Source organism: Neovison vison, chromosome 10 (genome assembly GCF_020171115.1).
Source record: "Neovison vison isolate M4711 chromosome 10, ASM_NN_V1, whole genome shotgun sequence".
NCBI lineage: Eukaryota > Metazoa > Chordata > Mammalia > Carnivora > Mustelidae > Neogale > Neogale vison.
In genome coordinates this window covers 15,765,223-15,790,731 of record NC_058100.1, presented here as the reverse complement: position 1 = coordinate 15,790,731, position 25,509 = coordinate 15,765,223, and the positions used below count along the sequence as shown (strand labels likewise).

General features: G+C 40.3%; 1 protein-coding gene across 2 annotated transcripts in view; it reads left to right on the top strand.

Annotated features, from left to right (window-relative positions):
* The window catches only part of KCTD3 (potassium channel tetramerization domain containing 3), a 51,076-nt gene that overhangs the window by 11,868 nt on the left and 13,699 nt on the right, over positions 1–25,509 (top strand). For both annotated transcript variants that reach the window (XM_044266847.1, XM_044266845.1), the window contains exons 7-12: positions 842–982; positions 1,403–1,493; positions 6,064–6,254; positions 15,854–15,969; positions 23,375–23,462; positions 23,582–23,698. In XM_044266847.1, coding sequence (XP_044122782.1) covers positions 842–982; positions 1,403–1,493; positions 6,064–6,254; positions 15,854–15,969; positions 23,375–23,462; positions 23,582–23,698 — 744 coding nt within the window. The remainder of the gene's footprint in view (positions 1–841; positions 983–1,402; positions 1,494–6,063; positions 6,255–15,853; positions 15,970–23,374; positions 23,463–23,581; positions 23,699–25,509) is intronic.

Here is a 25,509-nt window from a genome sequence, read left to right as displayed (position 1 = left end):
TTTGATTATTGAGTTTCTCATGTAAAAATATACTGGAAATGTTGCGAGCTTCAAATTTAACAGACGTCATACTATATGTTAGAACGGGGATGTGCCACACTTTTTCTTTTCTGGAAAAGGCCAGACAGGCTTGTGAACTACAAGCTCAGTTCTGCCATACACTCTATGGAAATAAATGGGTGTGACCAGTACAGCTTTATTGACGTAAACAGCCGTGGCCCATTGTTTGCCAACCCCGATATCAGAGCACTGGTTGTCAGTCAGTCGTCCTTTTGGTAGAACCCCAGGAGCTCTGCAGAAATAGGTTAGTGTATAGGAAAGAGGCAGTGAATTGTGTGTTATCCCCGCCCCAACCTTGGTCAGTTAATAGAGTCTGCCTTTACCTGTGTTAAGGTGGGCTTCTGAGCAAGATTTCCTTCCAAAGAAGACTGCCCTGTCAAGTAAAAGACATTTGACAATAAGCTGTAAAGAAGTTGCCGTGATTAAGTTGTACCTCACACAAAGCTACCATATGATAAATGCAAACACTGGCGATAGACTGAATGAATTAATGATTGAGTTCAGTAACCTAGAGCTAGGTAGAAATGGAATGCAATATGATAAATCTTCATTTTATTTATCACATATGATGTCAGATATCAGAAAATCTGTTGAAAGAACTGAATTCATTTTCATTTTGTTGTTTTTAATGGTAATTATTTGCAATAAATTGCTATAATGGAAGATACGTTTTGGCTATGATGAAATTCACATTTGTATATTTCTTTGTTAACATATAAAATTTTAAATTTTTAGTAGGTGGAACTTAGAAATAAATTTATCTTACTGTTTCTTTTTATAGGTATTCCCAGTCGTAAAATAAACAACACAACTAGGTCCTCTGCTGGTTCTAGGAATGGCCTGAATTCCGCGGAAGGTGAAGCTCGGGGGAACGGCGCCCAGCCTGCTCTCTCTGGAACGGGAGAAGAGACTGTGCGGCTAGGTAAGCAAAGGCCGCAGAAATAGACAGAAATGCGTATGTTTTTAGTTCTGAGTGACACTGAGTAATTACTTTTTAAAAATGTAATTTTTGCCTCATCTTTCTTTTTAACATTCATATCTTCAAAAGTTTTGTTGAACATAATTTTTATTTCAGAAGTGTGTGGTGATCTGTTTGCTCTCAACCTCTAGGGATTGGCAAACTTTTTATGTAAAGAAACAGACTGTAAACATTTCGGCTCTGTCCGAACTGTTCAACTCGGCCATTGCAGCGTGGAAACAGCCAAGGACATGTAAACAAATGTGCATGTCTCTTTCAGCAAAACTTGATCCAAACAGGCAGAAGCCTAGAATCAGCCCATGGGCCATAGTTTAGCATCCCCTGCTTTAGAACATAAAGTGTTTCTTTTTCGAAAACCAACAGGATTTCCTGTGGATCCACGAAAGGTGCTGATAGTTGCTGGCCATCACAACTGGATCGTAGCTGCATATGCCCATTTTGCTGTATGTTACAGGTACTGTATAATTAATAATTGTTTGCTTGTGGAGAGAGGGTGGTTTTTAATAACTGTGATTTTATAGTTACAGACTTAAGAGTTGCTTGTCATTTTTTTTTCCCTGCATATCTTGCCTACTTCTGTATCTCTTCATTGGATTTAGTTTGTTTTAATTTTTCTAGCTAATGGTAAGATTTACAGATAGCTTTTGTCTATTTCCCACTTGCTATCAACCGATATAACTAAGCTATCTTGAATTTACTTTTTTTTTTTAAGATTTTATTTATTTATTTGACAGACAGAGATCAAAAGTAGGCAGAGAGGCAGGCAGAGAGAGAGAGGGAAGCAGGCTCCCTGCTGAGCAGAGAGCCCGATGCAGGGCTCAATCCCAGGATATCATGTCCTGAGCCAAAGGCAGAGGCTTTAACCCACTGAGCCACCCAGGTGCCCCAGAAGTTGCTTATATACAACCTCTGAATCACATAACTGTTGTGCTAAATGACGAGGCAGAATTATTAATGTGAGCCCTGTGATTTTCTGTGAATAATGATTTCAGTCTTTTGTATTCCATACTTGGGGGTAGTGAGACTCTGCATTGGTCATGACTACCAAATAGTTGGGAATGAGGTAGTGAAGCAAGACAGTTGTGGGGATAAGTGATACAGTTTAATATCTATAATGTTAAAATATATATCTATATCTATAATATATATCGGTTCACACAGATACAGTTTGGTTTTATTAATTCTTGCATTCTCAGAAATTAAAAGAGAATGAGGAAGAGTATAGACCAGTGATTTTTGTTTTTAAATTGGGGAAGGGGTAGGATTCTTAGTTCAGAATCACTGCAGACAATGTTATGATGACAGAATGGTGTAGAAGCACATAAATGGTTGTGATATTCTAGCTTAGACTATGATCCCACTTAAGTGCTGAAAATAAAACAATATATAAACATTTTGTTACTGTTGAGTTTAGATAAGAAAAAAAGAGCCATAATAGGGTAAAAATATTTAATAGGTCTTCTCAAGTTTTTAGGTACATTTTAAGAATCCAGATTTAGGGGCCCCTGGGGTGGCTCAGTGGGTTAAAGCCTCTGCCTTCGACTCAGGTCATGATCCCAAGGTCCTGGGATCGAGCCCCGCATCGGGCTCCCTGCTCAGCGTGGGGCCTGCTTCCCTCTCTCTCTCTGCCTGCCTTTCTGCCTAATCGTAATCTTTGTCTGTCAAATAAATAAGTAAATCAAATCTTAAAAAAGAAAAAAAAGAATCCAGATTTATTTTTTTAAATCGAAGTTTATGGTAGGTTTGCCTTGTGTGTAAAAAAGCCTTTTGTAATGGTAATCCCTGCTTTATGTTTTCATTGCAGTAGGGATTCAGTGCCAGCTTTTCGTTTTGAGAGCATTCTATGTTTTTATTCCAGTTAGCAAATCCTATGGAAATGACTTCGGGTCGTTGGGGTTGACTTTCATATGAAGCAAGACTGATGTGAAAGAAGGATTTTTTTCCTTAGGAAGTGTTTTGAACTTAACTTATGGATCTAAATTGAGAAAACTGTTTTAGACTTTACTTTTTAATTTGCTCAAATACTATATACATATTTTTATTGATGAGGGGTTCCAGAGGAATTATGAAACAGTTATAATAAATCCAGGTGTAACTTTTGTTACCGCTCAGCAGTGCTAAAGATTGCTACTTGCCAGACAGAGGCACAGAGGCATGCAGTTAAATTACACAAAGTTTTACTCACTAAATGACAAATACAAAAAGAAGGATGTTACATCTTCCATTCTTTGCGTTTGCTTTTGACCATGACCTACCTTTGCTTTCACTGGATGTCACTGATGACAGACTAATATGCATAGTGACAAAGGAAAACAATTGAGGATATATTACATTTCCTCATGTACAGTTAAATCATTTAACACAGTGGCAATAAAAAGATTTCAAAAGAAATACTCCAATTAGTTAAATAGCATAATCTTTTCCACAGTTGTTTTTCCACAGCTTTTTGTATTAATAAATTTAAAACCCTAAAAAATGAATCAGTACATGGAACCCCAGTATGTTCTCACCTAGATTCACTAATTTTCTACATTCTCAGGCTTTATTTTTATATGTATTTATTAATGAAGAGTTGTTTCCTTTTTTTTTCCCCAAAGATTTATTTGAGAGAAAGAGAGATCGTGAGAGGGAGGAGATTCCATGCTGAGCCCAGAGCCCGACCAGACTAGAACAGACATGGGGCTCCACATGGGCTGTGACCTCAGGACCCTGAGATCATGACCTGAGCCAAAACCAAGAGTTGGTCACTTGCCTAACTGTGTCCCAGGCGCCCCAGAGAGGAGTTATAAATTGCTGCCCTCCTGGAGCTTGCATTTCTTTTAGACATTTAATCCATGTAGAATTTACTTTCGGTTTATGGTGTGAGGTTTAGGAATCTCATTTCTTTTCTTCCAAGTGGGTAGTAACTAATTATGTTCTGGTTATTTATCACATAAATTACCTTATATATTGAATTTGAACGCCCTTCTTTATTTTGCTTTATATTTATATGTATACTTGGGTCTAATTTTAGATTGTCTTCTGTTTTTCTGATATATTTTATCTATTCCCATACAATTTGATGTACACTATGTTTGCATTAAGTTTCAGAACGTTGTTGGACATGGCTCCTCCACTGTATTTCTTTAAGATTACGATGTGGCAGGTGCACAGCCGTCCTGATTTCATAGTGTTGGTTCAGTGGGCAGGAGTGAGGAAAAGAGCTGGAGTGCTGTTCAGAGCGCATTCTGTCTGGTTTTACGTATTTTCAGTTTTGTATTATTTGTATGGAAAATCATAAAGCATACATTTTTTTAATCTTGGTATTTAATTTTAACTTAAAAACAAAGGTATCATATCAATAGAGTTAGATTTTCTAATTGTTATAATCACTTTCAAATATGTTGTCCTGATACCTTTTATTCTTTTTGGCCTCTCTTTATTTTATAATATCTTAATTTCTGTAAAGATAACTTTGAAGTAGAATCTCTGCGAAAGATTAGATCACATACAGTTTTGTTATATTTCTGAATTAATGATCACAAAACCACATCATTCACCTCATTAAATCAATGTAGCATCTCTTTATTGGACACTATTGAGAGCCTGGTATGTGTTCACATCCACGTACAGTGTATTGTCATTATTCTTGAAGTGCTGGCAATCCCTGCTTCGTGCCCAGTTTGGGAGTTCCTAAGAGCGCCTATGTTTCATACCTCAGTGCTTGTAAATGTTTAGCTTATTAAATGATTATTTCCATTCGGTGGTCATAACACATCCCATCTGGTGGCCAAAGTGGGTAATTGCAGATCATACAATGCTTAGGAAAAATTGTACACTTTCTTAAAAAAAAATTATACAGTTTCTGTGTATTCCTTTGAAGTTAAGGAAATCATTAGTTACTGAAATTAGTAAGGCCAAATTGCATTTTGTTGTGAATTGTGGTTGTATTACTTTAGCATACATTTTTACACAAAAATGAAACTGAAGTGATTCCATTTAGATCTTTAGGTAGCCATCATTTATGAATACTGAAGTTTGTTTTTTGTGATGAATATGTCAGGTAGTATATACTTATGTACTTATTCTCCTCACGGGTGTTTATTCTCTTTAGGTAAGGCAAAGAAAAGCTTTACAGTTTTGTTTGCATATTTGTTCGGTAACTTTAAAAATAGATACTCCATTGTTAAAGTTTACATCATCCATTGTTGTGATTGCATAACTCTTAAGTTCTGAATGTATGAGGGTTGGCTGTGTAATCATGCAGAATATGTGTCTGAAAGACTTAAATTCAGATAAGGCAGAAAAAATTATTAAAAATTTATCAGTATGTTTTTCAGAAATTAAATATTAAAAAGTGAATATTATATTCACTGAACTGCAAATCTGAACCTTGGTAGGCCTTTATTTATGGGGAATCAATAGGCTCATGAAATTTTTTCATTTAGAAAGAAACCTTTAAAATCTAAGGGTTTCCAAAGCCCTACATTTTACATTTATCCTGGTTGCCCAGGATATTGGAATGTGTAGTGGTATACCAGATTACTCCTTTAACTTGATTTGCCTGGAGAGACTGTTACCCTATTATCTGAAGTACCAAAAAAATAATAGGTTGATTGCAGGTAGTTTTGGTTAATGACTGAATAACTGATTAATTAACTGAAAGGAGTAATAATTATCCTAAAATTCTGATTTTTACTGACTATTTCTATCCATAGATGATGATGGTAGCACTTTTCTGTGTAGTAAAGTAAAAGCTATTTTTTACTTTATTTTAGCTCTTAAAACTTTTTTCCAATTTGGATGATTTTTCTGAACTTTTCTTTGGAGAAATACAGAACTCTAGTTTCTTTTTAAGTGCTTTATATGTCCTGTGTGGATAAATACAAGGTAGCTTAGGAGTAACGGTCTGGCTTTGTAGTGGAAATACATTGGCAAAATTTTATATTTAATAAATATAGCTGTGATTGAATTTTTTGGTACATTTCTTTGTATTTGCTTAATTGCTCCTGAGTCTAACTTACATTTCCATTCTTGCTTAACAGAATCAAAGAATCTTCAGGATGGCAACAAGTGTTTACGAGTCCATATTTGGACTGGACTATTGAGCGAGTAGCTTTAAATGCAAAAGTGGTTGGAGGTCCACATGGAGACAAAGACAAAATGGTTGCTGTTGCTTCAGAGAGTAGCATCATCTTATGGAGTGTCCAGGATGGAGGGAGCGGAAGTGAAATTGGTAGGGAAAACCTTGTTTATGCTACATTTTGCTGGTACATAGAGTATTCTGAAGTTTAAGAAGGATTGCCCATCTTATAAGAACTAACCTGGACTGTTCCTTAGAGCTGCCACATCATCTTGCCAGGGTTCAGTGGGAATAGGACCACCCCATAGGAGAGGAAAATTCTGGAAGAGGGGGAAAAAGTTAGTGTTTCAGGAGCGAGGGTAGAATCTTTTTACCAATATGCTCTAGCTGAAACCTGGCTGCTTCATGAGAATGTGCTTTTCCTGGATCCCGGTTAGTGATGACTGCTTTCTCTCCAGTTCCTCACACTTTAGGGCCTGAAGATGGGTAAATAACTTCCTTGCTTTTCCTCCTTTGTTGCTTCAAGACCAGATGTGCTCAAACCTTTTACTCTCAGAACTACTTTGTACTCTTAAAATGTCATTCAGGACCACTAAGAGAGTTTGCTTGTGTAGATTGTATCTACTGTTACTTAGCATAATGGGAATTAAGACTGAAATTTTTATAAACATATATTAATTAGTTTAAAAATAGCAATAATAAACCCATTGCATGGTAACACGAATAACATTTTAATGAAAAATAGCTTTGTTTTCCAAAAACATTTGTGAGAAGAGTGGCATTGTAAATCTCTTCAAAACTTTATTGACTTCTGGTTCCTGTTTGTGGATTTGTGTGCTGCATTATGTTTTTTGGTTGAACCTTATGAAGAAAATTTGGATTTATGCAGATACGTAGTTGGAAAAGACATTTTTAGTCTTTTCAGATAACCATGGACTTTCTTTTTTGCTACTGTCATAAACATATGAAATCATGTCTATGAATTTTGCATACTGTTAAAATTCATCAGTCTGAACGGATCTTTTATCCGTGCATGATTTTGTGACATCATGCATTGGTCATTTGGAAAATGTTGATCTACTGAGTTATGTAGATCTTCCAAATGTTGATATCTTTCATTGTATAATATCTCCCCCCCCCCGAAAAAACCCTCAAATCACACTTACTACTATAGCCACTGACCGCATCCCTGAATTCTTACGTATTGGGAAACCATCACGTTGACTGTGGCAGATAAGTTTTCCAAAATTCTAATTTTCATTTGAAACATTGAATTTTTATCATTGAAATAAAAGCTTACTTGGTTCACTTTTAAGGAAGTCTACCAAGTACTCAAATCTGAATTAGAAGAATTTGTCATCCTTTCAAATAAAAATGGTGTTCTGTGAAAAGAACAGCTGGGTTAGCTCTCGGCGCCAGTGTCCAGAAGATGCTTTTCTTGACACGTAATACTTAGTCACACAGAATAGTAAGAACACATACCAAATTAAGATTTAGTGTTTACTACATTAAGATTTAGTTAGTACAAATTTTTATACACACTGCTTCATCAAGGACATTCTGAAGTTAAACTGGCCTCTTTCTTTCCTTGAGGGTGTGTGACAGACTCGGAAGATGACTGAACAGTTCGGTTCCCCTCTTTTCATTCGTGCTGCGATGCCCGCCGTCCTCACCGACACTGCTTTGCGCCGTCAGTGCAGCTGTCAACATGGATATTTTAGGGGAAAGCATGAGATTCATGAAAGTTTCGAACACTTGGAATATTTCAACACCACGTGTGTTTGTGGCCAAACATTCACGCAAAAGATCTTTAACGAGCGGCTGGTGCTGATGCCAGATTAATCGAAGTAGAGTACCAGGGTCGGCTGCGACCGGGTATCCATCTGTTTGTAGTCCTGCTGACAAAGTGTCGCGTCTGCCACATCTTTAATTCAGGGCCTTCCTGTGTGATGGCAGAGAGGCAGCGCGGTGGCCTCTTTTACTGACCTCCCATCTAGCGGGCATCGGCGCTGTCACGTCTCAAGGCTGTCGTGGCTTCGCAGCGGTGGTGCGCGCCTCCAGACGCCGGGGTGCCGCGACTTACCCTGGCAGGTGCTTCAGGGCCTTTTTCATTCTCAGGGTGAAATTTTAGAACAGTTTCTGGCTTTTAAAGACTTTTTTCACATCTTCATTTAAAGTTTTTTTTTTTTTTTTTTTTTAAACTCTGAATATTTGGTCTCCATGAACCCACAACTAGCATTACAACAGTATGCAAAAATGTCCTGTTGCATAGCGCAAATAAGGCAAGTGATCAACATCTATAAAGTTGAGGGAAAGGTAATTTTTATATTTTATATTTTAATATTTCTAATATTTATTTCCTGTTTGGCTCAGTGTTGGCCCAGTCCCCCTTCCAGGTCACGGATATCTTTGGCCCTTAGGCTTGGGTGCTGCCGCTGTGGGTTGAGCAGGCACCTGTTCTAGTGTTTTGGTTTTGAAGCCAAAAATCTTCAATAAGTAGATGAAAAATGTATTAAAATAAATTTATTTTAAAATTTTTTAAACAGTTGCAGATAAATTTTAAAAAATTTATGAAAGTTGGTGCATCTGGGTGGCTCAGCGGGTTAAGCTTCTGCCTTCGGCTCAGGTCATGATCTCAGGGTCCTGGGATGGAGCCCTGTTATCAGGCTTCCGGCTTTCTTCTTCACCCTCTCTCTCTGCCTCCAGCTCCCCCTGCTTGTGCTTTCTCTGTCAAATAAATAAGTAAAATCTTAAAACTACAACAACAACAAAAAACTTATGAAAGTTTCCAGAGCATTTTTAATAGTAATATTGCAAAACACAGCAAAATGTACTTATTTTCTTGTTGTGTTTCTTTGTAGGCTCAAGGAAAATTTGGATTTTAAGATAATTTATTGGACAAAAATGAAATTATAGAGATTATAGCAACTTTTGTTGTGTTTTTTTGTAGGCTCAAGGAAAATCTGGATTTTAAGATAATTTATTGGACAAAAATGCAATTATAGAGATTATACCAACTAAAACTGAAGTATTTAGAACAAACTAAGTTAGTCTTGGGGAAACTTACAAGGTTTGTTATATCCTAAAGCGACCAACAGAGACAATTCTAGAAAACACAGGAATAAACACATACATTCTGTTAGCTGTCATCATGATGACCCCATCATGTCATACAGTGTTTGGAAGATTCCTCTGTACACTTGAGATAATGAGAGCAAAAAAAGTAAATAATTCTTTAATATTACATAAAATAGTCGTGACCTCTCAGACTTCTAGAATGAGTCTCAGGGACCCACAGAGATTCACATACCACACTTTGAGAATTACTGTTCTAGACCATTTCCTTTCCTTCTCTCCCAAGCTCCCCTCCCACCTCCCCAGAGTGCAGATCTCAGGCCATCTGGACTTGTACTTGGTGTAGTGTTCAGCTGCTTCTGGGTCACTGTCCTTTATTCCATTGCAGTTATCAGCTCTAGTTCCCGAGCTCAAAAAATTCTCTGACTACACTGGGATCTTCACTTACCATTTCCCTTTTTATCAAGTTTAGATTCTGTCATTGCAGTCACCCTAGAACAGAGCCTCAATTTTTCTGCACTACTTTTTTTGCTGTTTTCACCTGGAAAAATCCCAAATGTGGCCAAATCTACCTTTCCACCTGAATAACTAAATAGGATGAGGGAAAAGAAATGCATACACACACACACATACACAAAATAATTCTTAGTCTCAATTCATGACTTCTACCCTGAAGTGGGCCTCTACATGCAACCCAGAAATCCTATGGCATTATCCTTGTCAGTTCTGTCACTCTCCTGAATGACTATTTCAGCTGTTTTCCTTTTCTTTAGACTTCTAACACTGTGTCCTTCTCATTGAGAAAATAGAGAAAATCAAATCCTGTCTGGCCATCTTTGTGTATCTGTGTTCATATACTCTATTGTCCTGTTCGTCCCTGTGATTAAATGGTCTCTGCTTTGATCTAAGGCCAGCTCTTTGTATTTAGCTGTAGACTAGATCCTGTTTGCTTTCACCTGTGCAGAGACATTGTTCCATTAGCTGTTTCTTCATTCTCCTTCACTGTGAAAGCTGCTCACTCTTGGATCATTTCCCTTAGCACACAAGCATGCTGTAATTTTCTGTGAAGAATAACAACAAAACTACCCTCCCGTCTCTTCCAGTTCTTGCTCCATTTTTCTGTTTTCCTGAAGCAGAAGATAAGAGTGACCTGGTCTTGTTTCCCTGTCCTCTGCTTCTGTTCTTTTTTGCAGTTGATCTAATCGTTCTTTCGCCCATACCGCTTCGGAAAACTGCTCTCGTTAGTCCTGCCTGTGGTCTGTTCTCGGCTAAGAGAACAATGTTCTCTCATTAAAACTTCAGAGCAGTCACCTGGTACGTTTGATACAGTTACTGATGCTTCTTGAAGTCTTTTCTCCTTTGGCTTCCAGGATAGCTTGTAGTCCTGATTTTTATCCTACTTCTCTGTTTCTTCTTGGTTCTTTTAATAGTTCTTCCTCATTCGACTGATTTCACAATGTTGGCGTGCCCCAGAGTTCAGTCCTTGGATTTCATCTTTCTTTCGTATTTATTGTTAGTGATATCATAGACGAATGGCTTTGCCCTCTGTGTGCTGATGACTTGCATGTTCGTGTATCTCATCTGAACCCCTCCTCTTGAACTTCAGAATTATGTTTGTGTGAGGGGTCCCTAAGACCACTTCCAGGTTCAGTGATTTGCTCGGAGGACTCACAGGATTCATTCAGCAAGAGCTACTTTGAGTTATGATTTCTTACAACAAAAACATACAAGCAAAACCAGCATAAAGACATGGAGGGTGAAGTTAGTGGAAACTAGAAATATTTCTCCAGCAGTGATTTGTAACACTACCTGTGTAGCAGCTACCAGAGAAGCTCATTAGACACTTGGTGCCCACGTTTTCTCCTGGGGCTCACACATAGGCACCCTCTGCCTAGCACATACTAAGGGTCCAGATTTCCAGAAGGAAAGCAGGTGTTCAGCATAAACCCCATTGTATACATAGTTGAGGTTCTTTGTCATCATGGATTCGATTTGCCTTGTCTGGAATTTCATGAATGGAAATACAGAGCATGTATTCTTTTGTGTGTGGCTTCTTTGATTGAACACAGTGTTTCTGAAATTGATACCCATTGTTGTATGTATCAGTGGATCCTTTTTTTTTTTTTTTTTTTTTTTTATTGCTGAGTAATAGTCCCTTGAATTATTGTGCCAGAATTTGTTTGTCCATTTATGTGTTGGTGGACATTTGGTTTATTTCCAATGCAGAGGTGTTAGGAATCCAAAAAAAAGTCTTTCCCGGACATGTTTTCTTTTTGTTTTGTGAATAGGTTTTCTCAAGGTAAATACCTAGCAGTGGAATTTCTGAATCATATGAAAAGTGTATGTTTAGTGTTAGGAGAAACTTACACACTTGTGTCCAAAGCAGGTACACTATTCTACATTTCTGCTAGCTGTGTATGGGATGAGTATGCAGTGATTTTAATGGTGGTTTTAATTACATTTCCCTGTTGATGAATGATACCGAGCATCTTTTCATGTGCTTATTGACCATTTGTATTATTTCCTTTGGGAAATGTCTTTTTAAGTCATTGTTCTCTTTTTATGAGTTTGTCATCCTGTTACTGATCTGTAATAGTTCTTTATATATTCCAGATTAGAGGTTTGCAGCCAGGGGGTAATATCCTCTGGGAGCATGTGGAAATGTCTGGAGACAGTTTTGATTGGCACGGCTAAGGGAGTTCTCAGTGTATGTATCTCCCTGTCTTCGTCCCTCCCTCCCTCACTTCCCCCTTCACTCCAAGGCCTGTCCCTTTCTCTTCTCCTTCTTTCTTCTTTTTAGGACTCAGTTCTCTTTCAGACCACTTGATACTGGCCTTGAGATCACTGAAACACTATTTTGTTGTTGTTTTCTATTTCTTTACTCCTCATTCTTTAGATGAAATTTTTTATCTGTCTTTAATGTATTTTGCCTGTTTTCTTCAGTATTCACTCTGAAGTTAAGCCTAGCTAGTGAGTTTTTTGTTCGAGATACAGGACTTTTAAGCTCTAAAATTAACTCTCGATTCCATTTTAGTTTGTTTCTCTCCTGAGATTTCTTATCTTTATCTTTTTACTCATTACCGTCTACTTTTTATTAAATCTAACATGTTCTTTAGAGCTGTTTCAGGTTTTGGTTTTTTTTTTTTACTTTAATTCCAATATCTGGATCATGTTATAGTTCTATTTTGGGTCACATTTTTCTGCTTTACATGTCTAGGAAGTTTTGATTTTATGCTGGTCATTTGCATGATACATTATATAGGGGACATGGAATATCGTCTTCCTTTAAAATATGTGAGTTTTGTCCCAGCAGGCAGTGACATTGCTGGAGGATCTTCCTGATCCTGCTTGGCTTGTTATGCTTTGTTAAGGGGAGGTAGCCTCCCTCTGCTCATTTATTTCGGGGCTTGACTTTTTTTAAGGGCTGTAGTCTTTACTCCTAAAGTGTTGGGTTTTCGGAGTCTTTACTGAGGAATGTCTGAGGTGTTCAGCAAGGGTTCTCCATTCCTACTGAGCTGGAACTACTGGCGTCTACCTGTGTAATAACCTGTTATCTCCACTCAGCGCTCAGTCCTGTGACAGCCTCTTTCTCCTATTTTGGGGGATGCTTCCCCTGCCCAGGTGCAGTCTGGCCTCTGGGAAGGCATAGGAAACCCCCAGGGAGCATGTGGAAATGTCTGGAGACATTTTTGGTGTCTCCTGTGCAACCTCTGTGCTATCCCCACTCCCGTCCTGGTACCCTTGCCCCCTCCCTTCTACCTCGCTCACAGGTTCTAGTCACCTCAGCAGCTGCGCACGCTGGTCTCCGCCTCTTCCATTCAGGGAGAGCATCAGTCTGCCCTGGAGTCTCCCCTCCATGTGGGTGAATGCAGGGCTTCTCTCGGCTGTTCCCCAGCTTTCAGCCTTCTGCTGCCTGTTGTCCGATGTCTAAAACAGCTGCCTCATGGACTCGGGCCACTTTGCTGTTGTCGCCCTATAAGGAATCATCGGATGCCGTTTTTACTGCATCATGACTGGCAGTGGAAATTCTCCCTGACAACTTTAGGAAAAAAAAAAGTTTTAATGTTACGTATTCAAACTACGATACGCTGGTAATTATACAGAGAGAAATTAAGTGGTGATTTCTTTTTTTTTCCCCCTTTATTTCAAGTAGCCACTTGTAACAGACCCGTAAGGGAAGGAGGTTTTGTGCCTTGCTTTGTTTTCAAAGGCCAGTGTGGTAGGCCGCTATGTTATGAGATGGTGCATAGTAATTTGTTCACGTCCAGTAAGAAACCGTTTATTATTACAAATGTTCTTCAGAACTTGACAACACCATCCAAAGAAAATTGCGAGGGCTGCTATGTCCGTGATCGAGCGCTTCCAGAGGCTGGGCGGCTTTCATTATAACCTGTGTAAGGCAGCGCTGCGGGGTTGCTGCCCTAAGCAATATTCTGCTGAAACGGTCCCCGAAGACAGGAACTTGTCATTACTTGTACTGTGTCTTCCCTGTGGATAGTGGCCAAGATTGTTGAGCCTAAGTAGGAGTGACACTTTAAATTTCTTGAGATCATTCAGAATGTCTTCCTTGATTTCCCAGAACCTCATCCTTCTCTAGAGTAATGTTAGATGTTAGTAGTTGTTTTTCTTGTTTTTTATTTTTACCTTTCACGTGGGCCATAGTCCTGAGTATGGTTGGTTTCACATGTTTTGAACGATTGTTTGGCATCAAAATAAAAGACTTCTTCAAATTGGGTGTGAAATGACGATTTTCTGCTTTGAAGTGGCAAGCTTATTTCTCAGCTAATCTGGTTAAAGAGTTTATTAGTTTTTTGTGTATGTGTTGTGTGTTATTTTGCTGGGGTTTTTTGTTTTGTTTTGTTTTGTTTGTTTGTTTACCAGTTGGTCTGAGATGGTATAATTCATGTGTATAAATGCATATTTTACATAAATTTTTAAAAATATATAATATAGAAAACGTTCATAGCATACTTACTCCCCCCCACCCCTTTCCCTGGTATTTATCAGTTTTCCTCCTGCTTCAAGCCTGGGTTTTTTAAGATTGTTTAAGAATTTTCTTTTCTTGGGGCACCTGGGTGGCTCAGTGGGTTAAAGCCTGTGCCTTCAGCTCAGGTCTTGGTCTCAGGGTCCAGCGATCGAGCCCCGCATCAGGCTCTCTGCTTGGCAGGTGGCCTGCTGCTTCTATCTCTGCCTGTGTCTCTGCCTACTTGTGATCGCTCTCTCTCTGTCAAATAAACAAATAAAATCTTCAAAAAAAGAAAAAAAAATTTCTTTTTCTTTCTTTCTTTTTTTTAAGAACTTTTTTTTGGGGGGGAGGTTTATTTTTAAGAAATCTCTACACCTGATACAGAGCTTGAACTCAAAACCCTCATAGGAAGAGTCATGCTCTGCTGACTGAGCCAGCCAGGCAACCCTGGTTAAGAATTTTCAAGGTGTTTTTTATTGCTGCTGGTTTTGTCTTATATGTGGTAAAGTTCTGAGCAGAAAGAGAAATACCCCGCACTGGTGTAAGAGTCAAAAGAAATCAGTTATCTTTTCTGGCTTATGCTTTCAATACATGCGCAGTTGAAATTAATTGGTTTGTTGGTCTTCCCATGCGTCTTGTCTTCAAAGCCTTATGTCACTTGTGTTCCTATTATGTATTGTCCAGAAACAACTGTAAAGGGACATAATGCCATACCAGGGTGACCCTAGAATTCTCTCCTTTAAATATTCCTGAGTCTTTGCTATTAATGGGGATATTTGCTCCTTACAGCCCCCCTTCACCTACATCCCCTCTTCCCTTTCTTTGATTCCCTGGGCTTGTCCATTCCCAACCCCCATTTGATGAACCATTCTCCTTTTAAAAAAATTCAACTCAGGTGGCTTCTTTTCTATGAAATATCTTAAAACCCATTTTTCTTACCCCATTTACTCCTCGTGATGTTGCTTAACCTTGTGCATCCTTCAGCTGTTGTTGGATTTATGTTGTAATTGGTTGTTTGCATTTTTTTCCTCTTTTAAACTGTAAGTACCTAGTAATACCCTGTCTTCTCATGTTGCTTAATTCCATGGCCTACTAAAATGGATTAAATTGAAATCTGCAATGCTGGGAACCAAGGAGTTTAAAATTCTGAGTAAAGTCCTGAATGCTGAATTTTTTTTTTTTTTTTAGTAAGATTTTTTTTTTCCTTTCTGTGTGTGTGTGTGTTGTGTGTGTGTGTGTGTCTGGATTTCTAGAAACATTCTAGATGGTTGAGGGTGCTAAGTCTGTGTCTTTAGATCAGTGGTTCCTACTTCATTAGCAAGCTGTAGCTAAATCTCTTCCAGATTTTATAAAAATGTAGTGGGTTTTCTGATTTAGCAGGCCTTGGATGAATCTTAGGATTTTTTTTTTTTTTATTTTACTCACTATAAATCCACCCGGTTATTCCCAAGTGTGGGAACCACAGCTTCAGATAAGACGGTGTTTTATCAGTGTGAGATTCCTCAGGGCAGATTTTATCTGTGTCAGTCTTAGTGCAAACTGCTAAGAGCTTACTGAGTTCCTTGGTTTTGGTCCCCAAAGTGTCTAGCATGTCACTTACGGAAATGAAAACAAGTTTAAATTGTCACCTTCACAGTGAATCTAATCTGGGTTTTGAATAATTCTAAAGATAGTGACTATTTAACCTCTTTATTTTTTGTTGTCATTTAAGGAGTGTTCAGCCTTGGCGTTCCTGTAGATGCACTCTTCTTTATCGGGAACCAGCTGGTGGCTACGAGTCACACGGGGAAAGTGGGAGTGTGGAATGCCGTCACTCAGCACTGGCAGGTTAGTTTTAACTGACGCATTTGCAGACATGAAGGTGTTTCTGAAAGTCATGCTGATTATGTATTTGCTTTATTTTCATGGAATTCATAGTGTCTTATTTACTTACTTTTTATTGAGGTGTAATTAACATATATTAGTTTCAGATGTACAGCATAATGATTTGGTAATTTGTGTATATGGCAAAATGATCACAATAAGTCTAGTTAACATCTTTTACCGTATTCAGTTATATGGTTTTTTCCTTCTTATGATGGGAATTTCTAAGATTTGTTCTCTTAGCAACTTTCAGATAGACAGTACAGTATTAACTATGGTTGTTGTGCTGTACATTACATCCCCATGACTTATTTTATAATTGGAAGTTCGTATCTTTTTTTTTTTTTTTCCTCCAAGTAGGCTCCACACCCATTGTGGGGCTTGAGCTCACAACCTTGAGATAAGAGTCCCATGCTCGGGCGCCTGGGTGGCTCAGTGGGTGAAAGCCTCTGCCTTCAGCTTGGGTCATGATCTCAGGGTCCTGGGATCGAGGCCCGCATCGGGCTCTCTGCTCAGCAGGGAGCCTGTTTCCTCCTCTCTCTGCCTGCCTCTCTGCCTACTTGTGATCTCTGTCTGTCAAATAAATAAAAATCTTTAATTAAAAAAAAAAAAAGAGTCCCATGCTCTATGTACTGAGCCAGCCAGGCACTGACCTTTTTTTTTTTTTTTTTTTAGCAACTTGTATCATTTGACTCCCTACACCCATTTGGCCCACCCTCCACCCCGTGCCTCTGGCAACTACTGGACTGTTTTGTCTATTGATTGGTTTTTATTTTGTTTTGTTTACTTGTTTGTTTATAGATTCCACATAAGTAGATCATAGGAATTTGTCTTTGTCTGACTTATTTCATTAGGCATAATGCCCTCAAGGTCCATTCATATTATTGTAAATGACATGATTTCTTTGTTGTGTGTGTGTGTGTGGTTGAGTAATATTCCATTGTATATATATACTACATGTTCTTTATCTCTTCATCCATTGATGGACACTTAGGCTGTTTCTTTATCTTTGCTGTTTTAAATAATGCTACGGTGAACATGGGGGTGTAGATATCTTTCTGAGTTAGTGTTTTCATTTATTTCAGATACATACCCAGAAGTGGAATTGCTGGATCATTTTTAATCTTTGGAGAAACCTCCTTTCTGTTTTCCATAGTGGCTATATCAATTTACCTTCTCCAACAGTGCACGAAGGGCCTCTTTTCTCCGCATCCTTGCCAACACTTGTTATTTCTGGTCTTTTCGATAATAGCTATTCTGACAGATGTGAGGCGATAACTCATTGTGGTTTTGATCTGCATTTCCCTGATGATGAATGATGTTGAGCATGTTTTCATGCACCTGTTGGCCATCTGTAGGTCTTTGGAGAAATGTCTGCTTAGATCCTCTGCCCATTTTTTGTTTCTGTTTTTGATTACACAGAATATTTATTTGTAGTGGTAATTTACTTCTAGATACAGATTTGATTATGTTTTCAAGAATTTTAAATTACTTCGGAAAATTAGTATTTTAAACTGCGGTTTGACATTTCTTCATTTTTCTGAAGTGTTTTAAGTTCCGTGCTTTGGGAATAGTAGTCCAGGCGACTTCTTTTCCCGAGTGAAGAACAGACCTTGTGAACGTGCAAAGCCTTTTCAGAGAAGATAGCAAGCTAAATGACCTCAAGTACTTGAGAGGAACAAGAAGAGCATAAAAGGGTTATTAGTTTTACCTAATTCTGAAGGAGAGGAAAAGTTAAAGTACTTTAAGCAAAGAGTAACATCATAAGATCCATGTTTTAGGAAGCCACAGGGGTAACCAGTATGAAAGCTGGGCCGGAGAGGAGGGGGTAATGCTGCAGTGAAGTGGAGAGATTTGACTAAAGACAGTCGTGGTAGAGATGGCAAAGATGAGACTCTTTGAAAAACATTTCATAAACCTTCCTGAAATTATAGGATTGCTACCTGGTTTGGGTATGTAAATAAAAGAAGGAGAGAGAGATGAGCTGTATGTCGAGTTTTGGAGTTCTAGTTTTGACAGGTGGATAGTGATAAATGGAACGTAGGAAGAGAAGCAGATATAGTGGGGGACAGTGTGAGGAATAATTAGATCGGTGACATATGTTTACTTTGATATTCCTGAGGGTATCTGAGTTCAGGTGTTCACTACACATTTGGGGAGTACCCCTTTGGCACTTAGGAGCCAGAAAGGGCTAGAAAGAAATTACTTGGAAACTACAACACTTCCGTGATAGCTGAAAAATAAGAATGGATAAGGTTTTCTGTTAAGTGGATGTACGTAGGAAGACAGAGTTAGAACTCTGGGAAACATTAGCATTTCAGGGGACAAGATAGGAAACCACAAAGGGACATATGTGACACGATTGAAATGACATTAGTCTAGGATATGATTGGCAAATATAATTAGCTTTGGGTCGGAGAAAGCCACATTGTGGGAGCTGAGGAGTTAAGATCAGAGGTTGGAGACAGCACATTCAGAGTTAACCTTTCTAGAAGTTTGGTGAAGGAAAGCAGGGAAACAGTGATAGCTTAAGGAGTGAGGCTAGATGGTGGTGAAGATGTTCATTGCTTTGTTGCATGTTTTCTCTCGGATGCGGGAGGCTCGAGCGTGCTTGTAGTCAGAGGGGCGCTGTCGGAGGACGCCCTCGCAGGGTGAAAGTGGAGAGGATTTCTAGTCCCGTGGAAGTCAGGAGCGAGTGAGATTCAAAACCGTGTAGAGGGGTTTGCCCGGCAGAGACCAGAGCTACGTCTTGCTCTGACAGAGGAAGAAAGGAGTGCTGAAGAAGGGAAATCCCAAGGAAGAGAAAGAAGCGGCCGTAGGGATCAGGGGTTGCAGAGATGAGAAACCGAACGTTTGTAGGGGCTCGGGGGGTAGAGCCGTGTGAGGTTGTCCGTGACTGCTCGGGGCCGTGAGGCAGGGCGGGACGCAGGGACGTCGGGACTGACGGATGTTGATGCGGACTGACCACCTGACGGGAAGGAGAATTGTTGGGAAGATAGGAAGTTGTGGTCAAAGACTTAATTTAAAATTTTGGAGTTGGGACAGTTCTCAGTGATCCTGAGAACTGACAAGAAGCAGTTCTGACTGCAGAACTGACAAGAAGAAGTTCTCAGTGATCCTGAGAACTTCAAGTCAGTGATCTGACTTGAAGGTGACAGTGTCAGATCTAGGACACAGCGAGCTGTAAGGGCGGTCAGTATGTCCGGTAAGGTGCCAGGAGACTAGTGGAGAGTGAGAAGAAACGCGCCTGTGGCCCAGATGCCCGGATGCTCAGCAGAGGTGATGGGTGATGGGTTGATCGGGATGTTACAGTCCAGGTAGAAATACATGGTGGTTGAGTGTCAGTGATGAGTTGAGCTTAGAGAGCAGCATTCCCGAGATCTGGGGCTGATGGTGAGAGAAAATTAGGTTTTATGTTAGATGAGAGAAAGAAGTCCTGTTCGTAGGAAAAAAAATATTAGCTGGAGTGCGCCTTCCGTATAGGCACAGCAGGAGGCATAATGGTTGTCACACACAGTGATGGGCTGAGAAGTGTAGGGAAGGGGGCTGGTTTCAGTGGATCCAGAGCGCAGGTCGAAGAAAGGTGGGTGGATTCTTCAGCTGCTGATACTTCTGTAAGGAGGAATGTTAATTTTTACAATTAATGGAAGATTTGCTTTCAGGTAGCTTATTTGACTAATTCTGTTAAGTCAAAGCTTCTAGCAGGTGAGGGAGGCTATAGCATCTGTGAAACCACTCAGGTAAAGAACATGCTTCCTTATGTTTTGTTTTTTTTTTTTTTTAACCAGTGTTTTCAAAACTACATGTAAAAGCTTTCGTATCTTTGGGATTCTGGGAACTGTACCAGCATCCCTCATTCTTAAGCTTTTAGTTCCCGGTGTAACCCGCTGCTTCTTGTTTGGTACCCGCATGAGTTCAGAAGGTATCTGACAGAGCAGGTTTGTTCTGCATTTCACGGAGACCTTGGGAAGGTTGAGCATTCATGCAGCAAACAAGCCTCACAGGCCAGTGGATGAATTTCGTCGTAGTGCAGAGCAGAGACCGTGTGTAATGAAGTCTCAGCGACTGAAACGCAGATCTTACCCGACACTCCTGTCCTGAGGCTGACTCCTGGGACGGCCGTGACTCTGACTGTGTGACTCTGGTTGAGTAGGTTGTCTGGCCTTCAGCAAAGGCTCCGCCCATGAGTAACACACAGAGTGCACTGGACCACTGTTGTACAGACATCAAGATGGATTTGAAGTCTGTAAATCAGATGACTAAGAGAGGGTGTGTGTGTGTGTGTGTGTGTGTGTGTCAGTTCTGCAGGCTGTTGTGAAATTGTTGGTGTAGCGGTTTTTATTAGCACAGCTTCCATAAGGTGGGAGGGGCGGAGAGGGAGAGACTCTTAAGCAGGCCCCACAGCCAGCGTGGAGCCCCGTGCTGGGCTCCCATCGTAGAACCCTGAGATCAGGACCTCAGCCACAATCAGGAGCTTAACTGACTGAGCCACCCAGGCTCCCTAGGACAGCTTCAGTAGGATTTTATTTTATTTTTAAAGAATTTATTTACTTATTAGCACAGGAAGGAGGGAGGGAGAGAGCAGGAGTTGGAGAGGACAGAGAGAGAAAGAAAAGCAGACTTCCCGCTGAGCAGGGAGCCTGACGCGTGCTTGATCGCAGGACCCTGAGATCATGACCCGAGGCGAAAGCAGATGCTTCACTGACTAAGCCCTCATTAAGATCTTAGTGAAAATTTTATAAAATCATTTTACCTGATTTGAGAAAGAAAAAAGAAAATTGATTTTTTAGAGATGTTTTTTGTTCTTGTTTTTGCTTAAACTTCTAATCTTGAATGAAAAAGCCACTAAAGAAATGCTCTTTGGAGCGTGTAGGTGGCTCAGTCGGTTCTGAGTCTTGATTTTGGCTCAGATTATGATTTCAGAATCTGAGACCCAGGCCCCGCCCCCTCCTGGTAGGCTCCCCTGCTCACTGGGGAGTCTGCCCCACCCCCTGTCTTTCTTCCCTCTGTCCCTCCCCCTGCTCCTGTTCTCTCTCCTCCCTCCCTCCCGCTGCCTCCATCAAAAATAAATAAAAGAAACTAAATGCCCTTTGATAAGAGGGATATTTATTTATACCTTGAAGGGAAAGGACTGGGATGAAATAAACATCAGCAGAGAAATCGATAGGCTGGTAAATCTAAATAAGTGATTATTTAGTAAGTCATGGATGAGGGTTAAAACATGCTGTTAAAAATGATGATGACCGAGGTAGAGACTGTGGTTGAAAGACTAGGGGCCTTGTATTGCTTGGGAACATAGATTGATTTTTTTTTTAGACTGATTGTTTTCAAATTATTTATCATTTAATTTTGCACATAAGAGAGATCATCACTGTGTGCTGCCTGAGAGGGAAAGTCTACCTCATCATAGCTTTGTGACCGTCCTGACTCAGCCACATACCTGCATTAGTAAGTTCCTCAGGTTCTCCATGCCAAGTTGTTCGGGTGAAGAGGAGGAGGCCACAGAGTGACCGACTCGCTTACGCTGGGAGAGAAGAACTCATTCCCAACTCCTGTAACCTCACTCGTCCCCTGCTTTCTCCGTACTCTTGTACTGAGGGGGAGGCCTGAAGGCAGAGCAGGAGTTGGGTCAAGGGTTGCAGAAAGAGAAGTGGGGAGGCTCGAACCCTGGAGCCCGTGATTCTGGAGAACAAACGGTAGAAATGTTTGTCTGAGCTGTGCCCTGGGATCCTGCAGGTGCTGCCGCTTGCATTGAAAGGGGACCTAAAGGGACAGGAATCTCGTGCCCTTATCTGTCTCCATCTTCCCACTCTGAAGATTCTGGGGTAGTGAGTGAAGCTCTTCCTGGAGTGCTAGAACCCAAGGAATGAACTTGGCCTGAGGAAACTGGTCACTGGTGTTAAAGTTGTCTTCCCCCTATTCTCCAGACGTCTTTGATCATATGAGTGAAAAGCTCTATGTAGCTCTCCACGAACTTGTTGGCTCTGATGAGACCCTGCCCTGGGGTCAGCACAGGGGGTGGTAACTGAATCTGTGCTATTTCTGTGTGTGACCCCAGAAGGGTCACATAGAAGCGAGGGTCATGTGTCTCCAGCTTTCTCGGAATCATTACTTCCAAATTTTAGCTTTCGGTTAAACGTGTTCCTTTTATTTAGAAGGGACCCAGATGGTGCGCTGACACACTCGGTGTTGTCAGGCATGCCCTTCCCTACCTACCTCACACTCGACTTCTTCGATTTTCAAGTTTCACTTCCTGAACTCTTGTGATCTCTGCCCTGCTCCCCGCGTGGGACCGAGCAGAGAAGGCTCCCTCCTCTGATGGGATCGCACACTCCGCTACAGCCCATTGCACTGTGATGCTCTTTCCTTCCAGCTCTTGCTCTCAGGTTTCTTTCTCGCCCTCAAGCTGATGAGCTCTTACGGAGCAAGTGTGAAGTCTCACATCCCTCGTCCAGTCCGCTTTCTCCTTCTCTGGGCTATTTAGTTCACTTAAATGTCGGCTCTGCAGTTGCCCAGGCATCTCCTGCCTAGCCCTGAGTAGGGAAGAGTCACTTTCATCTTGCTTAATTGCCCCTGCTCTAAAACACATCAGTTGTTTGTTTTGAGGAAGAAATGAGCCCTTCCCTTTTCTTGTAGCACAGATACAGGCAGTTATTAATTTTTAACTGGACCGATTTGCTTAGGTAGCTGTTGTTTTATTCTAGTACTTTAAGAAAATAAACGTTTAGGGGGAATTTTTGTCTTGCCATTTCCTAGGAAACAGAGGTAGGGTCTTCGGTGGAAGGAAGGTAGAGAACAGCATCTTGTCAAAGACATGGTGATGAATTATCCAGGGATCTGTACTGGTAGTTCTTCAGAGTTCCCTGTGGAGTGCGTTTGTGTGTAAAAGTAACTTTCTAAGCACTGTTTAGATATTAGGGTTTTTTTTTTAATATTTTATTTTATCTTTTTAAAGATTTTATTTATTTATTTGACAGATCACAAGTAGACAGAGAGTCAGGCAGAGGGTGGGGGGTAAGCAGGCTCCCCGCCGAGCAGAGAGCCCAATGCGGGGCTTGATCCCAGGACCCTGAGATCATGACCTGAGCTGAAGGCAGAGGCTTAGCCTACTGAGCCACCCAGGACCCCCTGGTTGTTTTTTTTGTTTTGTTTTGTTTTGTTTTAATTAAGTAATCTCCAAACCCCATGTGGCGCCCAGACTCATGATGCTCGAACTCATGATTGAGTTCCTTGCTTTACTCAGTTAGTCAGACGGCCTTAGTGAGTGTTTTGTTTTGTTTTAGTTAAGAGTCAAAATTTTCGGCAAATTGAGCAGGAAATGTAAATGATAATTAATACCTAACATCTAATATTAATCTCCCTACGTCAGGTTCAAGATGTTGTTCCTATAACGAGTTACGACACTGCTGGCTCATTCCTGCTACTGGGATGTAACAATGGATCAATATACTACATAGGTAAGTTTGTGGCCATGTAGCCTGGTCCTATTTAATATGATTTTTTAAAAATAAAATACTGCTTTTTTAAAATTTTAAATAGATGCACTATTTTAATACTCAAAATGTTTATGTTTTAGATATGCAGAAGTTCCCTTTGAGAATGAAGGATAATGATCTTCTTGTAACCGAGCTTTACCACGATCCTTCAAATGATGCCATTACGGCGCTGAGCGTGTACCTCACACCCAAGACAAGTTAGTACCTGGCAAAACTCTTACAAATTCTTGACCTTTTTTTGAGAATGTATGTTTATTTATTGGTTTATTATGCTAAAACTAATGATAGTTTCTTTTTGAGACCTGCAGTTTGGAGGGTATCATCTCTCAGTCTGAAGTTTATATTTGGTCATGTATTGAAGCCAAACATGACCCATAAACAAGCAAAAGTTGAGGTGGGAAATGAGGACTTTTCCTCTTCCGAGTTATAGTTAAGTAAAACATTGCAGTATTAGCTGAAGTTACTAAAAAAAAAAAAAAATCTGTACATTTACCTTCTACCTCCTGTAGGTGATTTTGTTTTGAAATTGGGAGCTTTTTATTTTTTTTTAACTGAAAGTGAGAAAGCTTTCAGACTGTTAATCTCTGTTGGAAATTGCCTTATTTCCTTGGAAAGATTTTAATTTGTTATGGAAAAACACATTTTATTTGGAGGATTAGTATCTGTAGCTTTCAATCTTTCCAAGGCCATTGCAATGAAATTTTATTAAGAATTTTTGTGTTTTTTACATTTTTACATTCTAGTTCGAAAGAAGACGTAAGTGGGAAATTTAAAATTTATCTGTCATGAATTATAGGAAATATTAATGTGTCTAGCAATATTAATATATTTGTGGTACTCCTATAAAATCTTCACTTTATTGAATTTATTGAAGAAGCGATCTTCAGTGGAAATATTCTAATGTATGCAGATGATTTTGATTAATATTACAGTAGGATTTCAGCTGTCTTGTGCTAAAATGGGTCCGTAAACACGGTCTTGTGTGTTGGCTGCTTTTGTGCAGCAGTTGACAGAGTTGAGTGGTTGTGACAGATAGTATGGCGTGGAAAGTTTGAAATATTTGCCATCTAGCCTTTTACGGAAAGTTTGCTGTCCTCTGCTGTAGAACGAGATGTGCTTTTCTTTTCAGCCAAATTAAAAAGGGAGGAAAAACCTTGGCGGTGGCAGGGGGAGAACGGGGTGACTTCTTAGGTTAGAAGCGTTTGCTGCGGTGTGTTCCTTCTCTTCTGATTCAGGTGTTTTCAGGTGAATCCGGCAGAATAACTATTAAAGCTAAAAGATTATCTGTGAACATCTTAAGTATAGTGGTCACTGAACTCCGTTCTATCCTTAAATATGTAATGGAGTCCGGACACTTGTCTTTAAAACACACACACACACAGGTGAGCTTGACAGTGAGCTGTGCGGAGTTAGACACACGGGAGGTGAGTGTGATGTGAGCAAGGTCATGGGCGTATTTGCTTCAGAGCTAAGTGTTTTGAATCTGTTAAATAGTATATACATGAGTATTCAAGAAAGAATCAATAATATAACAAGAGTAAAAGTAAAACGCATGGTTATTCCAGGCTAGAAGTGGAAATGGAATATTGCTGTAGAAACACTGCTAGGAAATACTTAGCGTGTCCGATTTACTAATTCTTTAAACATTTGTAGAAGACCTGCCATGTCTCAGGCACTCCGCAAGGCGGTACAAATAAAAAGGTGGTTGTGACTGAGTCCCTGTCAGGGACGAGTGGAGAAGCAGAGGAGCGGGTGTTAGAGTGACGGCGATGGACCCCCCGGGCAGCGCGGGGTGGGGGGGGCTGCACCAGTCCCGCGGCGGGGGGGTGGGGGTGGGGAGTCCATGGTGGGGGTGGGGGCTGGGAAAGGACTCGCGCAGGAAGTAACGATTTTCACGCGGTGTCTGTGCCGGGCTGGATTTGGGGCTCGCGAGAGCGCCGAATCCAGCTCTGTCGCTTTTCCCCCAGGGCGGCTTTGTGTCGTCGTCTGATGTGCCCCCTTTCAACTT